This window comes from Nothoprocta perdicaria, unplaced genomic scaffold, assembly GCF_003342845.1.
Source record: "Nothoprocta perdicaria isolate Ctin4 unplaced genomic scaffold, notPer1 scaffold_37, whole genome shotgun sequence".
In the NCBI taxonomy this organism is placed as follows: Eukaryota; Metazoa; Chordata; class Aves; order Tinamiformes; family Tinamidae; genus Nothoprocta; species Nothoprocta perdicaria.
Window position 1 is genome coordinate 3,257,985 of NW_020455610.1, and position 20,429 is coordinate 3,278,413.

Here is a 20,429-nt window from a genome sequence, read left to right on the forward strand (position 1 = left end):
TCTTAGTGTCGTTCTTCAWTTTCAAATKAAACCAGTTTGCCTTTTTTTATCTTAAAAACTTTTCAATAAAAAAGAATATTATTTTTAATTACAGATCTGTTAACATAGATTCAACTTTTTCACAGCCAGTGGGTTTGTTTACTCTTATAAATGCAGCCGTGCTGTTCTAGAGACCGTATAGAGCCCTTGATCCAGTGTGAAGGAACAATCATAAAGAACAAAGCTAAGGTGCTAAAATGTTAACACCCTTCAAGTTCTTCAGCTATTTGCATCAGATTTAACAAAGTAGATTTATAAATTGTGAGAACCAGTTGATGAGTCCAAGGGTGGAGTTAATATTCRGAAGGACCTAGACAGGAGAACTGGGCAGGAGGGCTTAAAAAAATTCAGTAAGGACAAGGGCAAAGTCCTACACCTGGGTAGGGAAGCCCCCCTTGCAGCAATTACCGTCTGGGGTTGATGGGCTGCAGAAAAGACCCTTGGGGCCCTCTGAGACAACAAGCTTACTGTGAGCTCAGGAGGATGAGAGAAAATGGGCCTAGGCTGAAACAGGGCACCCTCAGACGGGGTAAAAGGAGAAAATTTTCCCCATGAGCCAGGCAATGGGCAGTCAGGCAATGGAGCAGGTTGCCCAGAGCCTTTGTGCAGTCTGTGTTCTTAGAAGTCTTCAAGACCCAACTAGACAAAGCCCTGAACAACCTAGTCAGACCTTAAGGCTGCACCTTATTTGAGCAGGAGGCTGGACTAGAGACCTCCTGATATACCTCTCGACTTAAATTATCCTATAACCCCATGAACATATTTGTATATCTTGCTGTTCCTTCTTAATGTTGTGTATTTACGGGAGAACAACTGAAAAATATTGAGGTTTGAACTGATACATATCTTCATAAATAACTAAAAACTTATTATATGAAACAACTGTGATACATATTTAGTGTATGAGGAATCTTCCTTGTGAAATAACATAGAACTTTTTCCATCTTCAACATAAGTAATTCAACCTATTAGAAATGTCTAAATTGAATTATATTATTTGATTAATTTGAGGTATTTCTCACTTTCACAGAGATCAGGACCTTGGTCACCACAATGAAGTAAAGCCTGCTGTTACCCAAAGTAAAAAAAGGTGAGATTTAATTCATAGTTTTTTCTGAGGTTTAAAAACTGTTTAAGTCATAGTTGTTTAGGGTAGTTTCTGGCACTGCTTATTCCCAATACAAACAAACAGAATTTCTATAGCTTGAGTGAGAATTCTCAACTATCTATAAAATATGCAATATAGCTGCATATGCTTTGATAATGATAAGTAATAATTGAAATCTGTAATTTTTAGTGAATGAAAATACCTAGTGAAAAGTAGTGACAAGATCCACACAAGTATTTTTGTGCTTATGCAGTTATTTTGTGAACCTAGACCTTAATATCTCAAAAAAAAAAAAAAAAAAAAAAAAGAGTTACTGCTACTAGGGCTTCTAGTATTTGGAGACACTAGGACCCAACTGATTAGTTAAAGCAAAGCTAGTGTTATGTTTTCAGATGGAATTCAAGTGGTATTTTTGGAGTCTTTCCTTTAGTTGTATATTTAAATGATGAGGAAGAACTTAGCATATTAATTATGTAAATGCTTCTCCTATTTTTAATATAAAGTATTTTAATGCTAGCAATCCTACTCGACAGTCTCCCCAGAGAGGCAAATGCTGCACACGTCCGTGAATGAGCTTGTGTTGGTCCTGAAAGGAGGGCTGCCAGCTTACGACTCCAGCACAATAGTGGGTGCTGCTTCATGCAACACGCCGTGCATATAAAACAGAGACCAGCGCAGAGCAAAGTTCACTTAGYGAAGCTTCAGACCTTGGCAAGCTCACTGAAACAGATCAAACTGCAGGCCAAACATCCAGCTTTAGGGCTTAGAGTCATCAAACTGTTTTGGTGTATAACTCTTGGCAGAACCAAAGAAGAGCAGCCTTTGTTTGAGCTGCTTTGTAATATCATCAAGAAAATCATTAGCACTTATTACTTAAATCCTATAATTTGCCTGACAAGGTTTATTTTTATGTTTGGTAGCATGCCATGTTTATGGCAGAGAAAACTGCAGGAGACAGGATTTCTTCTGCCTGAATCATAAGCCTGTTCTTTGAAATAAAAGCCTGTGTATCTGTTCAGCTGGTCATTTCTAATAAAGCTCTTGCTGCAGTATGCCAGAGGACGGAACAAATTCTCATCTGAAACTAAAATGTACTAAACATGGAGGAAACTAGGGGTTTATTAAAGCTAATTGAAGTTTCTGATACAAATAAAGCTGTCATCATAAACTGGACAGCTTTGCAAGGTTTCTGTGATTATATTACTTTCCACAAGCTAATTTAGCACTGATTCACACTACTAGAAAACAAAAACATCATTTAGTTTTACCTGATGCTACTCACATAAGTTTCCACATTTATGACTAAAGGTATAACCGAAAGCTGCATAGCTGAAAGTGATTTTAAAAGTGTTTGTTTTCTTGTTACTTTCTTAGGGCAACTGGGAAAGTGTATGAAAACGCTCCAAGTACTCCGAATAATCTCCCTACAAGTTATTCTATCAACAACGAAAGAAAATCCAGGTAGTGTTCACAATGAATTGAACCATATTGCCATTTCTTGCAAAAAAAGAATGAGAGAAACCATCATTTGCAAGAAAATTCAGTTCTTTGCCTCTAGCTACACCTTGGCCTTGGCGTGGAAGGGATGTGACAAAACACCGAGTCTTTGGCTTCTCGTTTTCTTATGTTTGCTGCAGAAATTTGGGGTGAGATAGCATGGTTGGGATTCACATACTCTGAAATACCTGCTTGGTCATAAGGGCCAAACCCCTGACCTGTCTGAGGATGCTAAAAGCCAAACAGCATATACTTTTAAGATTCATTATGAGTACTCAGCCACCACAGGGATACACATTAATTAACACTTTGCAGCATTTTGGAGACACACAGATTCTCAGGTGTTCTGATTACAYTTTAAATTTGAAAGAAGAAGATAGCACAAGAAAGGCAAGCGAAAGAAGGTGCCTCAGTGTGTTGAGGTATCTTAAACATGACAAAATATATATCCTCTACCAGAAGCTACAATAGAAACCTATGAAAGCTTATTAAACGAAGTGTATTTGCAGTTCATTCTTTTTTCTTTTTTTTTGTGTGCAATATGTTCTGCAGACTATTTTGCTGTAGAGACAAGTTGCACTATAGTAAAGGAATGGGTAATAGGGACTGAAAGAATGAACTTGGTCACGTAGGGAGATTTCAGGCTGTGACGTTGCTCAGTGTTAACTTACCATCAAGGTGTCACTTATTTGCTACAGTTCTGAGCTTCCTTTGGGTGGGCAAGGCCACTAACTCATGGTTAGAAAATATTTTTGCTGTAGTTTTGTACCTTTTTTTTTCTATAGTACAACTATACTTTTTTTCAAATGCAATTATTCATTTTTGTATGCATTTCATCCATAGTACTTCAGCCAGTTACCCAAATCTYAGGGACACTGGTGTGTACACAAGGACATGTGAGGAAAATGGGTACTGGAGAGATACCTCAAGAATTTTTCCCTATACAGCTTTTTATAYAGCAGTTCTAAAAATACATGCTTGAAATACACAGTGTTATTTTCAGGCATGCTGCACTAGACATTCATGAATATGCCACGCACAATCTCAGTTTTGATTAAATTAGGTTACTTACAATGTCTGCATGTCCCAGGATCAGATTCTGCAGCCAAATACAGTGAGTTAAAGAGAAGATTTGAGAGAAATGAGCTTAGTGACGGAAAGAAGCTCAGAGACTAGTACATTTTAAGTATACAGAGCTCGTACTAGTGTCACTTTTGTTTGCGTTAAGAAACTTTAGGCACTTTGTATGTAATGGCAAACCCTATTAGTGACATATGTTTTGTTAAACAAAGGAAATCAGTAAACTTCTGTTTGCTTTCCTGCTTAGGAAGCTTGCTTTCCTATTGCCTGCAATGTAAATGAAGCACTAGGTGTTCAGCTGAGAGGACCTGCTTCTGTGATAAACAAATGCAGACTTCTTACGTTATTATTAAACAGCAGACATACTGCTACTACATTTTTAAATCATATATAAGCATTATATATGCATATATAAGCATTTAAACTTCTCACTAACTGTGYAGTTTTAATATATTTTTCAGGGAATAGGTAATACAGTCCCCCACAACTGATAACATGTATGATAATATGTGAGGTGGCCCAGATACACCATTCCATATATCTGTCTTTGGTAATAGAAACATCTGATTTCTATGCAACACCAGAAATATATTAAAAGGGTATCTTCTGCAAATACTCATGACTTTATATATATATATATATATATATATATATTTATATATCTCTATATATAATGTTTGTATGCTTTATACATATAAGAACAGTATATAGTGTATATATATAAAACAGCATATATGCTGTTTATGTATATATTAAACTATTAATAATTTTGCTAAATATCACTCAAAAGTGATATGAAATGTGCAATGGTTACTGTATACCTTACRCATTTCTGGAGAAATAGTATCATTTAATGGGCGCAGAACTGTTCAGAACATGTATGGCAAGACAGCTTCCACAGCTGTCACACACTTGCTCATCTTTTCAATACCAAGCAAAACTGACAGTTAAGCAACCAGAACAAGGACTGTTTAAATAAGAGAAAAAAAAAAAAAAGAAAAAAAGGATTTAACCTCCCTGGTAATTAAATTCAGCATATTCCTTCCTACTTTGTGCATGGGGAACAACACAGTTGCTGCAGGAAACACTAATCACGCTGTGCTCTAAAGACCCTTGCTCTCCTTCTGAGGGCACACTGTAATTTTGTGTGCCTGTTTGACAGCTATTTGAGGAGTCCTGAAAGAAGAATAACAGAAGGTGAAAAACAAAGCCTGTCACCATTTCCTGGCATGTACTRTTTAAATTAAGATATGAGCACAGGCAAACCCACAACTTTATTTTATACTTTCCTCAATAGATGTATAGATTTCATATTGAAATGCTGATGAATCATACAGCAGCAGAATTGTACAGAAATGCTTTAAGACAAGACATATTGCACTTACATTTTCATTTGACATATTTTGCTTGGTTGTCATGAAAACAATAACAAAATAACTCATCATTTAGTGCACTGTAGTGTATTTGTTTAACTTGTATATTATCATTAGGTAGCGAAACTTTGAAAAATAAAAGGTATTGTTTAATAATTACTATACTCTGCCTCACAGCAAATCATCATATGGTGCCTATAAAGAAAATATAACTGGAAATACTATCAAAACTGTTTACTCTACTTCTGATAGGTAAGTGCACATTAATAATGCTGTACAGTATCAAAGGGCATAGACATTTTGCTTTGGCATTTTGAGAGAAAACTTTGAGTGTTTAGACAAAAAGAGAGGTGGAAGTTGCCATCAGGTTAGTGAGAGAGATTTCCATAAAGAGCTCCCTTTCAATGGGATCGTGCAGACTAATCTTACATTTGTCTGACATTTAAAACAGCTATAGAAACAAAGGCAAATCCCTTAAGTGGGAGTTGGCTCTGTGATTCTGCAGCTTTCTGTCTTTGGTAGTTGCTTAMTCTAAAATTTCTTCCCCATGTGAAAATAGTGTCTGTGGTGATCAAGTTTAAGACAGATATGGATGAATAAGTTGACATTATAATGCTATTAAAAGCTTTATTTTTTTCACGTAAGATATTCTGAAATATAGGAAGGATATTTGCTCAAATTGGTAATATCTTACTACTTGGACAAAAATTTTAACTGTCCTCATAGATTTCAATTTAGATAATATGGATATTTTCATTATTCAGAAATATATAGAATCATAAAAAACTTACATCCTTTCTGATGTGTGTAAAAGGAATTCTGGAAATTATTAAAATATAAACACAATGGTTTATCAATGTGTGGATAGAAGGAAGATTCATTAAATTTACAAGGCAAAACCAACATCAGAAGTGGTGTCTAGAGAAAGGATAGGTCAGTATCATATGAGGATGCAAAAAAAACTAGTAAGGCAAAAAGATGCGCAGATTATTGTTGTTATGAGTAGCAGCACATTTCAGCAGAACATTTCACATATTCATTATAATGGCCCTGGATGTAGGATTTCTGTCTGCAGCACAGAAATTGGTCGCAGCCACCTCTGCAACATAGAGAATCTTGAACCAGACTGATCACATGATGCCACTTTAAATTCAAACACCAATTTGCCTTTGTGATTAAAATGTTCTAATCACACATTCCACTTCACCCCCGTTTTGTGTACATGCTCCCGTGCATTCAGCAATTTAATACAGTCTCATTACTGTTTGAAATAATTCAGTCCATCAAAGACCACCATTCTTTTTATCAAGGTATTTTTGCTGCTTGACAATTTTATTCATCATTTTGYCCTTCACGGGAGCATCTATATTATGCCTGTCAACTAGAGTGGAGGGAATGTACATGTGACATGTTTCCATTTATGATCATTGTACTGTGCACTAATGTCTTTCCCATGTATTACACTGAGGTAACCAATTTTCTCCTTGAGATTTCAGTGGTAGCTTTTTTTTTCTGACAGCTGATGTTATATTATATACACAGGAGTATAATTGGAAAAGATATATGTACATACTGCAGGAAGCCCTTGGGCATAGATGCCAAAATGATCTTAGATGCCTTGCAAATTTGCTGTCATTCAACTTGCTTCAAGGTAAGAAGATTAAACCTGCTACTAGTAAATATAATTTAAATGTAATACCTATGTTATATTACACATATAATAAGAGAATTAAGCCTTCTGCACACAGAAGAAGAGGAAAGCTTGCACACTGGAAGGGAGGATTAATCCAGGTAATACCGTCCCTGGCTTTCCCTCCCCATCTCCCTCCCTTTCCTTTTCTTTCTCCCTCTCTCCCCTCTTGCAACCACAAGGAGGATAAAGGACATGGTGACATTTATCCTGGTTCTCCTACACATTTATAAGCCTTCAGTTGCATTCACTTCCAGTCTGATATATCTAGTATATGCTACTTACATTTTTTTTACATTTTAAAATTTTGTTCCACTTATTTATATAAAATGTATTGTTCTATATTAACTGACACTTGAAATCATGGCTTATCAATGAGCTATATTCATTCAAGGATGAAATCATTTTGACCRTCAAAGTCGAAGAATTGGTTAAAACTGGTTAAAATTTGGGTCCTATRATTTGTTTCTTGTACTGCTAATAGGATATTGAAGTTGGATAGTCTTTATTTAAGTCTTTATTTACTAAAAATKAGTAGAAAATCTTGTTTCCTATTTCCAGTAAGAATGAAAAAAGGGAGACAAATTCTTCCTTTTAACTCCTAAGCTGCACTCAGTCCAAACCTCTATTTCAATGTTTACTCAGGATTCACCTACCAGACCAGAGCTCTGCTCTGTAGTCTGTGTTTTCTTGGGTTCCTGTTGTCTCCTTTCTCCTTGTATCCACATGCACCGAGTTCACTGTTATGGAAAACAGCACTAAGCCAAACCGCCTCCCTTGCACGGCTCATTTTCAGCCTAGTCTTGCATGGTTTATACTGCCGCTTCTGACAGCAGTTCCCTTACCTACTTACTGCAGGAAAAGTAATCCAAACCTGAACATAATGCTAAGATTGTGCTTTACAAACCAGTGTATGCTTTTTAAGTCATATGGATTTTCTGGGCCTTGTGAACACTAGATGTGTAATATTCCTCGGAGAAAATCACTGTGAAATATTTCCTCAAATGCATTGCTACAAATAGAAACAAACTCTGCTTCCATTGCTTTCTTTTTAAATGTATCAGCCCACATGAAAAAGAATGGACTAACACAGTTAGGAGCATTAACTTACTCCTTTAAAAAAAAAAAAAAAAAATTACTTTTTAAAATGGTATTCTTTTTGTTACTTTTACCATAATGGCAACTTGTCTAGTCAGAACAACTCAGTTTAAGTTCTGTGCAACTGCCTATTTATGAAAGTATTTACATAAAATTAAACTGCTAATGTAGCTCTGTGGTTCATGCTTGCAGTTATGTACTTAGCTAAGTACTGCAATAGCTCGTCATTAATATTCATTTAGCTCCTTGCAGATCCCTTATATCTTTAGAGAGTGCATGTGGTTGACAGGAGTATAAGGTCTTTGTTCCCTTTGAAAGCTCTATACCAAAAGCTCAGAGAATCATCTGCATTGTAGAGTGTGTCCTCTACAAAAAAATAACAGTTAAACCCAGTGATCAAAGCTTGGAAAACATCCCCATCATTTTGGTGGTTTATACAAGAAAATGTGAACTTAGACAGAAGAAAGAACAGAGTCTTTTGAATAGTTTAGGTACCCTAATACTAACAGCTTATTTAGAAAAGATATAGGAAAGAAAGAATAGTTTTGTAAAACTAGAAAAAAAAATTAAAAMATATGTTCTCTAGTCTCTCTGCTACACTTATAAATATTGAGTGTTCAGTTTCAATGTCATATTAGCCCCAGGGAGTATGTGTAATATGAGGCCTTTCCGGGCTAGTAGACAATTTGATTACTGAATGTCACTGTAAAAGTGATATTAATTTTCACATATCAATGAATAAACACTCAATAACATCAGAATTTCTCATTCTCTTACTGGCTAAAAAAAAAAAAGATGATGATCTGGAGGTCAAGATCCTGGCCTAAAGATTGAATAACTTAAGCTTGCAACTTGATCCACTGTAGAGTTTCCTTGTGATCTCTATATTGTTTTCTGTCTGAAAAAGAGGGAGATACTCCCATTTTGCATCCTCTATTAAAAAAAAAAAAGATTTTTCACAAATTTATTAAAGTAGTACTCAGATTCAACAATTATAGGAACATATTTAAAGGATAAGAAAAGTATCATAAAGCATTTTGAAATAAGTAGGTTTAGATTCCTTGAAATTAGAATATTTACTACTGTCATGTCTTTAAGTCTGGTTGTGCTTCCTTTGCTCCATGCAAATGAAAAATGATCTTCAAAGCGTGGTTGATCTTAGAATACTAAACTAAGATGGAGAAATCATCCTGCAGAAGCATGAGGACAGGAACAATTGATGACCATAAAGGGAACCTATGGAGCAAGTTCCAGCTTGCTGGAATACCTTATATCATTTTATTATTACTAGGAGTCTAAAGATTAAGTTTTTAGTGTAGATGAAAGCCACTCTTCCCTTAGAGTTGATGAGAATAGGGATTATGCAGTATCATCTGGGAATTTCAGCATCCTAGAAGACAGTGTGCTGGGAATGAATATTAGAGAAGGGTTTCATTTTTTTTACTATTACTTTTACTTGTGTGTCGAAGTGTGAAGTATGCAAAAGACCCCTGGAAGATCTGAGAGCAGGAGACAGCATTTGGATTTACAGACAAACTGTGCACTGTGAGCCTTGCTATTCCCAAGTAAGAGGTAAGAGAACAAAAAAAAGGGCAGCTATAGACAACTATAGAACTTCATTCCATAACGTTACAATATGCTGTTKCTTTTGCTTATATATGTGTACTCTAAATCTTTCTAAAATGTTACACTGAAGGCKGAGTTGTTTAGGATTATATCCAACTCCACCTACCTGTGCAGTCACTGCATATAATGATGCTGCTGATTCTTGCCCTGAAAGTCACTGGAATACCAAGGTCAAGGCCATCTGAGAACCAGGTGGCTATGCTTAAAAGATTAAACCAGGCAGCTGAAGTCTTTTCATTTCATGTAGCCATTCTGACCAATGAAGGAATGTATTAAGTCTATATAATAGAATATACACATTTTTTACAGTGAGTAGAATTCACACCCATGTGTAGAGCAGGTAAACATACAAGGTAGCAAAGAATGGAGCTTTTTCCATTARTTTTTCTAGGAGTTGCAGGATTTTATGTCTTCCCTGTTCAAGACAATTATTAATTCACAATACTTTAAATTAGGACCTCTCCGTTGAATAGACACAAATGGAATCCTAGATGAAATGTTCTGATAAGTTAGTGTTCAGTGATGGACTTTTTTGAGATAGTATTATGTTAAATGAAATTATAATAGTCAAATTGTTTTGTTAGAATATATAATGCTATTAAGCTATTGTAACATTTGATGGGAATAGTGAATTTTCCAATTAATTGGGTTAAAAAATTCATGAAGCATTGTGAAAGTTATAAATCTCTAAAACAAGGGAAAAAAGTCTGAACAATTAAATTGCCCTAAAGTTTCCTTATGCAAAATTTAGAGAATACTGATTTGCTTGGCATTTCTAACCATTCTTTTTCCTCTTGCAGAAAAATGGATCTACTAATTTGGAGCAACACAAAGCAAGAYAAATAAGTTCCACTGATGTTTAGTTAAGTGTATAGATTAATTCAAACTGCTATGGGAAATGGTTATTAYTACTAGAATTAAAATACTCTAAACGTGAATCCTACTGAATAGTTCCCAAAGGAATGAATTCCAATAGAATTTAAATGGGCTTTTAAATACATATATTGGAAAGAAAAACAAAATATTGTTCCATAAATTCATCAGATGTGTGAAACTGCTAAATTGCATGTAAAACTAATACTAATTTATGGAAATGTTTTCTACAGCAGGAAATATCTATACAAATACCTAGCAAAACTTTTGCAGTGGTTGTATTCYCTTTACTGGAGCCATGTTTCTTCAGATATAAAGAACTGTTGTCTTTAAATAACATGGATGGATTAATGTCCTCTAAGATTCATTATCTAAAAGTGAGTTATTCAGTATAAGCTACTGCTTATTCATATAGATAGATTCCTCCCGTGGTAGATTCCTCCTGTGCTGTTGAGAAGAGATATCAATATTCAGGGGAGATTGTTTCCAAGGAACTTCAGTGATAATTTTGAGGTGAAACAAATCATCTAGGCAAAATACCTATCTTTATTGACTGTAGAGAAATTCTAGACAAAAAAAAAAAAAGAAAAAAATAGAAATTTCAATTTATTAGWATCTCACTCCATGTTGTTAATCCTCAGTTAGGGTTAGTACCAATTTTTTAGCAAAAATGTACACTCAATATCTGCTATGAAGTCATGAAATATATACTTTGCATATATTGAATTAAGAAACTTGATTCAGTTGAAGCTGARTGAAGAAACACCTTAGACGGACTAATGACAGTTAACTTTAAACACAGTTTAAACATCTACATTTAAGTCACTTATCCTATTTTGCCTTTATAGACATTACAGATGCTTTTAGGAACGTATCAGATGATTTGATCATCTGATCAAACTGTAAACATCTATTTTATGATGTGGTAAACCACACGCTAACAGTCTGTCTTCCTTTCCACTGGCTGCCAATGAACTTGGCATGAATAACTGATTTCTAGATATCGGTTAGGCCAGAACTCCTTCCTTGGACACTGCAATTAAAGCAGTTTTTTTCTTATGGACAGACTATATTTGTTAAAATATGGAATAYAAGTTTCTACCACAGTCAACAGTTGTGTGTCTTCTTTGCCTAGATGTTGACTGCCATCCTCTGTATTGGGATGTTTTAGAGAGAATGATATTCAGAATTGATTTTACTTTCTTTTTTTTTCTTTTTATTTTTTTTACTCAGTTGTAAAGAATGTCTTAGATACCTGTTTCTGAACTAATCTGGTTTTTCCCCAAAGGCTGAAAAAGTAAAGCACACATTAGTGAAATGATATACCCCTCCTGCTAGAATAACCCTAGAGTAATGCCGATTGGATACAAAAGGAAAACAGGCATGTAAATAAATCTATTTTTTCTCTTCTTTTATGGAGACAGTTCCATTAATTATCTAGAACAAACATAAAAATAAAAGGAATCATAATAATAGAAAAGATGAATGTTCCAAAACTACTAAAATCCAAGCAGAGTTTAAAAAGTTGAAAAGTAGCAAAGACAGATTAATATTTGACTACTGATGGGCTATCCAAACCAAACTTTCTCTCTTCCTCTACACCTGCAGAAGTAGAGAATTTAAACCTTTGGAATCTCAGCTGAGTAAAGATGTAACCTGTGTTGTCCATCTTCAGTTATATTCAGACTTCTATAAGCAAACTATTTTAGCCATGAAGGAGCAGATAGTTTAGTTTGTTATTTTTATGGAATAAAAATAAGAATTTAAGGCAATAGCTTTAATAAAACATGTTATTATAAGCATTATCAATATTTTTCCTTGTGTATATGTCTACTGCTGTTAATGTATTTTATTTAAACTATGCTGGATGTTAAGCTGCATTTCACCAGGCAATAATGAAAGAAAATCTGGTGGGAATTAGTGGTGAAATTTTAATGGTGGGTTACAAGTTTGGTTCCATTCGAGACTAAATAGTATTTGCTGGTGCTTGGATACAATAGAAAATATTAGGTATTCATCTGAACAACACCACTAGAATCCAGGATTTTCTAGCTTTTGAATGGATGTGATACTGTAGTTCATTCCACTAGAAACTGGGAAATTTTGGATCCAAGTATCTCCTACTTAAATGTTCACTGACGGAGAAGCAGCAATAGAGAAAMAATAAATAGTAATTTTGTGCTCATTAATGCATCCTTGTTGAGCAGCCTTGTTAATTTTGCCTTTTTTTTTTTTTTTAATTTATTATGTGTTGTAAGTTTGCTAAAAAGAACCACTGGTTTTGTGATGCTGGATATTTAACATATAAGAGCCTCAATAGCACTACTCATTTAAAAAAAAAAAATTCATATTAACATCTCAATGCCAACGTATCAAAACTCAATTGTTTTTATCCTTTTTGCATATCATTAGTATGCAGTGTTTGATTAGTGCCTCCATGAAACAATCCAAAGGAATAGTTTGCTGGCAGCTGTTATAATGAATGTGTTATTCTCAGTAATACATTAAATTAGACTGAAAAGCTGTATTGAGAAATGCTGCACTAAATTATGTGGATTTTGTGATTCATCAGATCCATTTTTCAAATGTTCACTTCTTTATTTTACGAAGCAGGAGTATAGCTAGAAATGGGAAAGAATCAAGCAATTAGAGGAAAGAGATGAAATAATGTATACAATGCATATTGACACATTTAAAAGGCATAGATGACTTCAAAACCACTGATATTTGCAGCAAGAATGTGACAAGAGCTATTTTGCTGCATATATATATTCACTTGTATCCTGTGTAGGTGCTTATGAGGAGCCTCAGTCTGAGCATCCCTCAGCAGCACTGGAGTAGGACAACGAAAGTCTGCAACACTTTGCTCTCTCACCCTTTCCTTCTTGCAGCAAATGTCTCCTGAGGTTGACAAGACAGGCTCTGTCCTGCTGCTTGGAACCTCGTTATGTGGGATTATAAAAACCTGCTCAACATCAACGGGTCCTAGCTTTTATTCAATAGGAGAGCTCTACTACGTGCTTCTTGATATGAAGATGCGCACTGTGTTGGATAGTTTTGGGTGTCCACTTTATTCACTGAGGATGTACATAGGTCGGTCAGACCTCTGCTCTCCATGTTGCTCTCCTTGACATTATTAACATCATTGTATTAGCAGGGGAAAATATTCACTTTCCTGTTTATGACTTCCAATCATGCTTGCTTGCTTACTGCTACTGTGCTGTTGAACCAGGAGGTGGTTTTATCTTCCAGTCAGGTCAGTATCAGACTAGAAGGCAGGRGTGTTGCCTTCCTTTCTCTCTTCTACTAATACCAAAACATCTATTTTTCTTCCACAACAGCATAAAAGAGACATGCTTTTATCTATTATTCCAGTGTACAATCTTTGAGGTCTTAWTCTCATGAGATATTTCCTTCTTTGACTTCAAACTTTCTGGAYGCCTGCTGTCCTGTTTTGCTGTTGGCTTGGTCTGAATAACTCCGTTCTTTTCTCTTGCATATGTAAAACCAAGAGTTAGAAACACTGCTTATGTTTAAGGGAGAAGAATCTGTAGGTATTMTCAAGGCATGCTCGGCACAGACTGCTAAGATCAGACCCCCCACAGAAATACAATGATGATTRCTGTTATTTCAAGTCATTGGGATGATGATGCTCCTCTCTTTGAATAGAWCATTGGCTCAGAAACTGGGAGGGCCAAGTTCACTTTCCCCTCTCAAGGTAGACGTCTCAATGAAGTGGTGTCACCCAACAGTCCAGTCACTCATGTGTGCAATGAAAGAGATGCTCCCATTAGTGTTTGTTCCCTCTCCTCTGTCCTCTACAGCCTGGATCCTTATGGGCAGTGGATCCTTACAAAACAGTCATCCCACCTGTGCTGCCAGCTGTGTGGCCACATCTACRTCTTGTGAAAGGTGTTTGAACTGAAAATACAGAAATAGTCCCATAAAAAAGACCRGGTCTTGAAATTCCTTCATCTCATTAGAGAGGTCCAATTCATAATTAAAGCAATATTACTGATTCTCTATATATCTCAATTCTTTCCGGCCACATTAGAGGTGTTGTCCTGCTCCAGGGGAACCTGAATGCAGGCAATGAGGACAATCCTTGAAAATGGCAATTTGGGGTTTCATATGAAGTRTCCTCAAAATGCCCCCATTCACTTTTTTTACAAAATATCCTAATTTCTTTCAAGCCTKAATATCTTACTTGCCTTCCTAGCCTGTGAGCTCTTGGACAGGGACTGAGCCTGTGTTTGTGCAGTGCCCAGAACAGCAGTGGCCTCTGGGTGGTACTGCTGCACCTATGTTTGTGGCACAAGAAAACACTTGGTTACCTCCATCTCCAAGGAAGCCGCTTGCAAATTTACATTTTTTTCACGGAATTTTGTTAAGTGTGTCAGTTACAAATTGACAATCACGCTCTCATAGCATGTGCCAAGACTTCAAAGTGGTTGTTTTTGTCCTTTTAGAGTCAGTATCCGAGTGTATTTTTGCCAAAAGCCCTTGTCTGTATCTTGGCATTGCTGTGCAGTSATCAGACATCTGTTTCAGGAGCTCAGACAGCCAATGTGGTCCAAACAATGGGCAGCCAACATTTGAAACCCACCTCCTCCAAAGAGAAAAGGAAACAAAGAGTTGTTTCTGAAGGAAAAAAAATAAAAATCTGGCATTCAACCAGTATGGTTCCTAGTGGGAAACAAAAGAATCCAGGATGAGGGTTCACATATCAACACATCAAGCAGCAGGAAAAGGAGAAAAGATTAAGGGAAAGATTAGCGTGTTGTACACAGAAACCAATTAAGAACAAGTAAAACTGGGGATAAAGTACTGCCTACTTTAAAAGGCAGTAGTGCCCTGGTGTTGCCATATACGCATTGCCACTACAATCGATAAAACTTGACTGCAAGAGATATACTTGTGAAAACCTCGCTTTGTCCTCTTTATCTTCTGATTCCTCTAGGGAGCTTCCATCTATTGAGGTTAGYTGTGTTATCCCTGTATATAGTTCCAATCTTGGAATGAAGAGAGGGCAACCAGCTAACCTACTTGTAGCATTATAATCTCAAAGAAATCCCACATATTTTAAATCTTAAAATTTGGGAAATCCACAAATAATGCCAGTGGTACTCCATTTAAACATTGCTTTTATCAGCTCACCAATGAAATGCCTTTTTTTTTTTTCTCAGAAAATATTAGTTCTGTCAAGATAAAATTTGCCACAGGGGCAAGCACACCAGTTTTGGCATGAATGATATCGTGGAAAGCAGGAGGAGGAAACCCAAAGRAGTGGTTATTTTTCTGCCTATTCAGCTGTAGTGAAAGACATCACAGATCTGCAGTCAAAGGAGAGCACGTGCTTTGAGGATGACATTTTCTGGGTTTTTTGTTTGTTTGTTTTRTTTTTTACCTCAGAGATCCTCATGACTGCTTAAAAGTTAGATTCCTTCTCCTTCCAAACAGGATTTCCTCAGCGGGAATGTAAAATAGGAGATACTGCTTTTCACAAAGAAATTTGAAGAAACCTAAGGCAAAGGAAGAAGAATATATTCTTTACATAATGCTGTAGTGCATTCACTCTTCATAAACCCAATAGATGCTCTTAAGTGCCTTTGCAGTGCAAGTATTTCTTGCATATCCACTTTGTCTTGGAAAGGACAGGATTGATTATAGAGCAGCTCTCCTCACCTTGCAGTCTGACATTGTCTATATACTTGCAAAATGGGTGGAAACGGTCCAGAACCAGACAGTGATCGGTCATTCCCTACATCCAGGAGAGGTAGCACCATGGTAAATAGTGCGGAAGCACTTCTAGATATTCAGCAAAGATTTGTGCTCAATCAAACTGAATTTGGATGAAAGTGCAGGTGCTGTTTTAAATCATTTCCCCACCTAAGAACTGAACACACAAACATTTTAACWGAAGAAAAGGTTTCTGAACAACCGTAAACACTCCATGCTCTTTTGAGGTTGAACCAACCACAGTATCATTGGAACTCAGAGTTTCCTTTCCAGAAAACATATTTCCTACGGGGCTGAGAGGGCATTGTGATATTTAATTTTTCCTATGTGTCACATGACCAATGCTAAATATATTGCTGTTTATTTTTATAACATGGTGATTTAAAAACCAATCACTGCAGTATCAGGAAGCATTCAGTTTGTTGGCTTAAACTTACCAAAATTTTCCAAATTATAAAAATCACTTGCTGTTGTCCATATGATAGAGTTACTAACATAGATGACAGTTTTTCCRCTTTATTGCAAAGCTGCTGAATTTCTTAAATCAGCTTCTCTAACTGAATGCAGATAGAAAGAATTAAAGAAGACAGACGTAGAACAAAAGGAAATAAAACAATGACCAAAATCAATTGAGCCTGCCAGTACATTTACGGCATTGTGATCTTTTTGTTTGTGTCAACTGCTTCCCTAAAGATAAATCAAACTGAAATCAGAATTCTTGACAAAACGTGTGTTATGGATCTTTAGCTTCATGGAGGTAAGCTGCTTTGGTACATCTGTCATCAGAGTCTTTGACATTTTATACTCAAAACAGCCTATTTGCCGCTTGAAAACCCTTTACTCCAACATTACCTGCTCATTCATTAATAACATTGAGCCCCACATCTCTTCATCAACCTTCTACCCTCAGAGGCACATAGTGAGAACGTGCGAATTCTTACAAATGACCCGGTTCTCTGAACCAAACTGTATCCTCCAATATACATGTATGCTGAAGATGAAGCAAATGGCCAAATGTCTTTAAAAGCATAAATCAGTCTTTATAATTGGTGAAAACTCACAAAAACACAATAAACTCTCCTCATTGATATGACTCAGGTTCATGCTTTTTGCCTAGAACTGAAGAAATGGAGGAAGGAGGGGACAAAGAAGGTGTGGGATCAATGCATTTGCAATCCAGAGAGATTTGATATGGAATTGCTGAGTCAAACGACTGAGCTAGACCTGTCATGGACAGTTCCATCTAGACAGATCTACAGGCTAGCTTATGCTTAATATAGTCATGGTAGTTTAAAAAAATAAGAAACTAAGAATGCAAAATATTTACAAGGGACCTTGGGAATGAAGACTTTATAACTCAAAGAAACTCAAGGAAAAATTTAGCCAATCAGGTAATTTAGAACAAATTTGTAATGCTAACAATAATAAATTTCTAGGACCAGAAATTATTCCTGAAAAAGACTCTAAGCAAATCGTATGTGACATTGCTGAACTTCTTAGAGGCATCTATCACTCAAAGAGGACTTCACACCAAGAAGAATGGAAGCATCAGCTGCAACATCAGACTTATTTTTGTTATAGTCTTTCCCTAAGCTGTCATCATATAAGAAAACTGGGAGCAATATAAACAAGGAAATACTGTGTTGAAAAAAACATCTTTTCATTATGGAGGAAGACAGGAAAMAATGGGAGGTGACGACTGACTTCTGCGGGGGCAAGATTATATAGATCAGGGTTTGTCATCTTGGAAGAGAAATAACTGAGGGAAAATATGTTTATAAAGTCATGAATGACAAAGAAAAGCTCAATAGAGAAAGATTAATTATTCTGTCTTTCTCAGAGTACCAGAACAGAGACACCCAATTAAATTACTAGGCAGCAGGTTTAAAGAGGATAATAGGAAGTAGTTTTTCATACAATACATAATTAAATTGCAGTGCTAATTGCCACAGGGTGTTATAAAGTCCTAATGTAGAAACGGTTTAAAAATRGGACTTGACAACTGTAATGTTATTACACACTAGTGACAATTAAAAATAAACGGTCCAGATGTCCCGTCCACCGGCCACTGAAAACACCAGAGAGCCCCTYGATGTTTTCTCTTGTTTCTGATATATTTTTCTTTAGGCAGCTCCTAGCAGCCTTCCTCAAAGATACAGCACTGGGTTACATGGATTTGTGCCCTGACTCCTCATGGCAGCTGCTCCATTTTTGCCAAACCCCTTTCCCAGATGCCATCCAGACCCAAATTGCACTTGCAAAATCTCGCCAGACTCGGGCTTTAGCACCCGCACTCTGACTTCATTGTAACTCGGGCTTTGTACAGCCCAGACTGGATTAAAAGCCGCTCATTCTATGCTGGCTTGCCTGAAAGGCAGCTCCAGCCTGCAGCTATTGCAGAATAGAGCAACGTGCTTATTATCGGAGGGGAGCAGATGGGATTTATAGACTTCCCACTTCTTTGTTCTCTGGGCTGGGTGTCTATTAGCAACAACGTTGATTCAGAAATTTCTGTTATATTATGTCACATAAGCAGCCTAAAACAGCATCTTCTGGGCTGCCACAGCTCCCCAAGCGCAGGAATAACATGTTTCATTGGCATTTTTGGATGTTTTGGGTGGCTCTAGAACTTTTTTTATAATAATTAAAACGAAAGAATAGACTTCATTCAGTGTTCAGTGTGGTTTGTAAAGAGCTGCTAAAGTCCTGGGTTCCCCCAAAGCATTAGCAAGTGTAAGGATTCTGAGCGGAGCCGGTTAGACAGGTTATTAGCAATGTCAATGCTAGAAAAACATCATTTGGATTAAAAAAGCAATTGAGGTCAAAATATTTTAATGAGTGGGATGTCAAAACTGTCTTTATTGGAGGCCGGCACGAAGACCATGAGGGAGCATATTCATGTACACACACGCTGTACCTGACATCCCCTCCAAGGGTGGATGCAATGTTGGTGAAATTACCTGTACATTTAATATGGAGCCATTATAGCAAAACTGATTTTTTTTTCCATTCACTAAAGCCACCCTTTCAGGAAATGCCGCATAAGGATAAGGTTTCTCACAGAGATTGTGGGCATGCTAGTTAAAGCAGGCACATGTTTAAGCTGTTCTCTTTCCAYGTTGCTGGATGGAGACCTGGCTCAAAGCAGACCAACCCTAGGAAAACCCAAACTTTTGGATCATTTCTTTGGGGACTGGATGTAGTGAATTTGATCGATTTGTACAAAATGCCTGAAAAAGGTTTTGCCCCCATGCTAAGGTACGTATGTTCTGTCCTTCTCTGGAACTAGGTCCAGAACTGGTCTCTGGAACTAGGAACTAGATGCAGTATGCAGCTGCATACAGCATTTATATAGGGAAACAGTTGGAGGTAGGTGAAACTTTACATACAAATTACTTCTACTTGTAATTGGAGATAAATATCTTAATGGTGACTCTTAAGGTCATGTGCTGTGACACCCATAGTGTGTCTACAAATATATCTCCTAATATACCATCAGTCTATGTTAGATTATTTATATATATATATAAATATGTATAATATATATATATATTTTACCTCTAAAATGTCCTGACCACACCTGGCAGTTCGAGGAGCTTGGGTAACTAGTATTTTGAGGACATTTGTCTAATAAGTATCTCTTTGGTGCTAGCCTAGCTGTCATATATTGAAATATTCTTGCCAGTCCACACTTAATATTGAATATTGAAGGTTGATAGGGAGAAAACTGGGATAAAACCCTTGGAAATACTAGGAAAAATACTATGTAGCTGAAAGGTGAAGCAATCAGAAGTCAATTTTCTGGGTTTTGTTGTTACTCAAAGTAACTCTGCCTGCCTGGTGCAAAGGCAAAAAGCAATTTCTCCATTCTGGAGCCTCTTTCAGCCCCTCCTCTGCCCCATTGCACTATCCACCACTGGATCATTATCACAGATTACTACTTTAGTTTTCAGCGTATGCATACCACTAATATCCAATAAACTCTTTATCATACCTACTGCTAAATATCTTTTCTATAATTTAAAAATTTTACTGGATTGGCATAGACCTACTTGTAAGAATTAAGGCTGGTGCCATTATGAGTGATAAGAACCTGAGAGACAGGCCTTTTGCCTGGGGCTGAACTCATTCCTCATTTTCTCATGGGAACAAAGATTATTTGTAGTAACGAAAACTGTATTATCGTGCTCACTCTGATGACGTGCGACAGAATTGGGGCCAACCATTTTCTACATTTTCAACCGTTTTCTGCAACTTGATTTTTTTTTTTTTTTTTTTTTTTTTTTTTTTTTTTTTTTTTTTTTTT

The 20,429-nt window shown here is 36.4% G+C and overlaps 1 protein-coding gene across 1 annotated transcript in view; it reads left to right on the forward strand.

Moving 5' to 3' along the window:
- Nucleotides 1–11,764, forward strand: part of SCEL (sciellin) — a 45,004-nt gene extending 33,240 nt beyond the window's left edge. The window contains exons 12-17 of the mRNA XM_026044524.1: nucleotides 1,070–1,129; nucleotides 2,522–2,608; nucleotides 5,275–5,349; nucleotides 6,640–6,748; nucleotides 9,355–9,457; nucleotides 10,312–11,764. Coding sequence (XP_025900309.1) covers nucleotides 1,070–1,129; nucleotides 2,522–2,608; nucleotides 5,275–5,349; nucleotides 6,640–6,748; nucleotides 9,355–9,457; nucleotides 10,312–10,328 — 451 coding nt within the window. The 3' untranslated portion in view covers nucleotides 10,329–11,764. The remainder of the gene's footprint in view (nucleotides 1–1,069; nucleotides 1,130–2,521; nucleotides 2,609–5,274; nucleotides 5,350–6,639; nucleotides 6,749–9,354; nucleotides 9,458–10,311) is intronic.
- The last annotated feature ends 8,665 nt before the right edge of the window (nucleotides 11,765–20,429 follow it).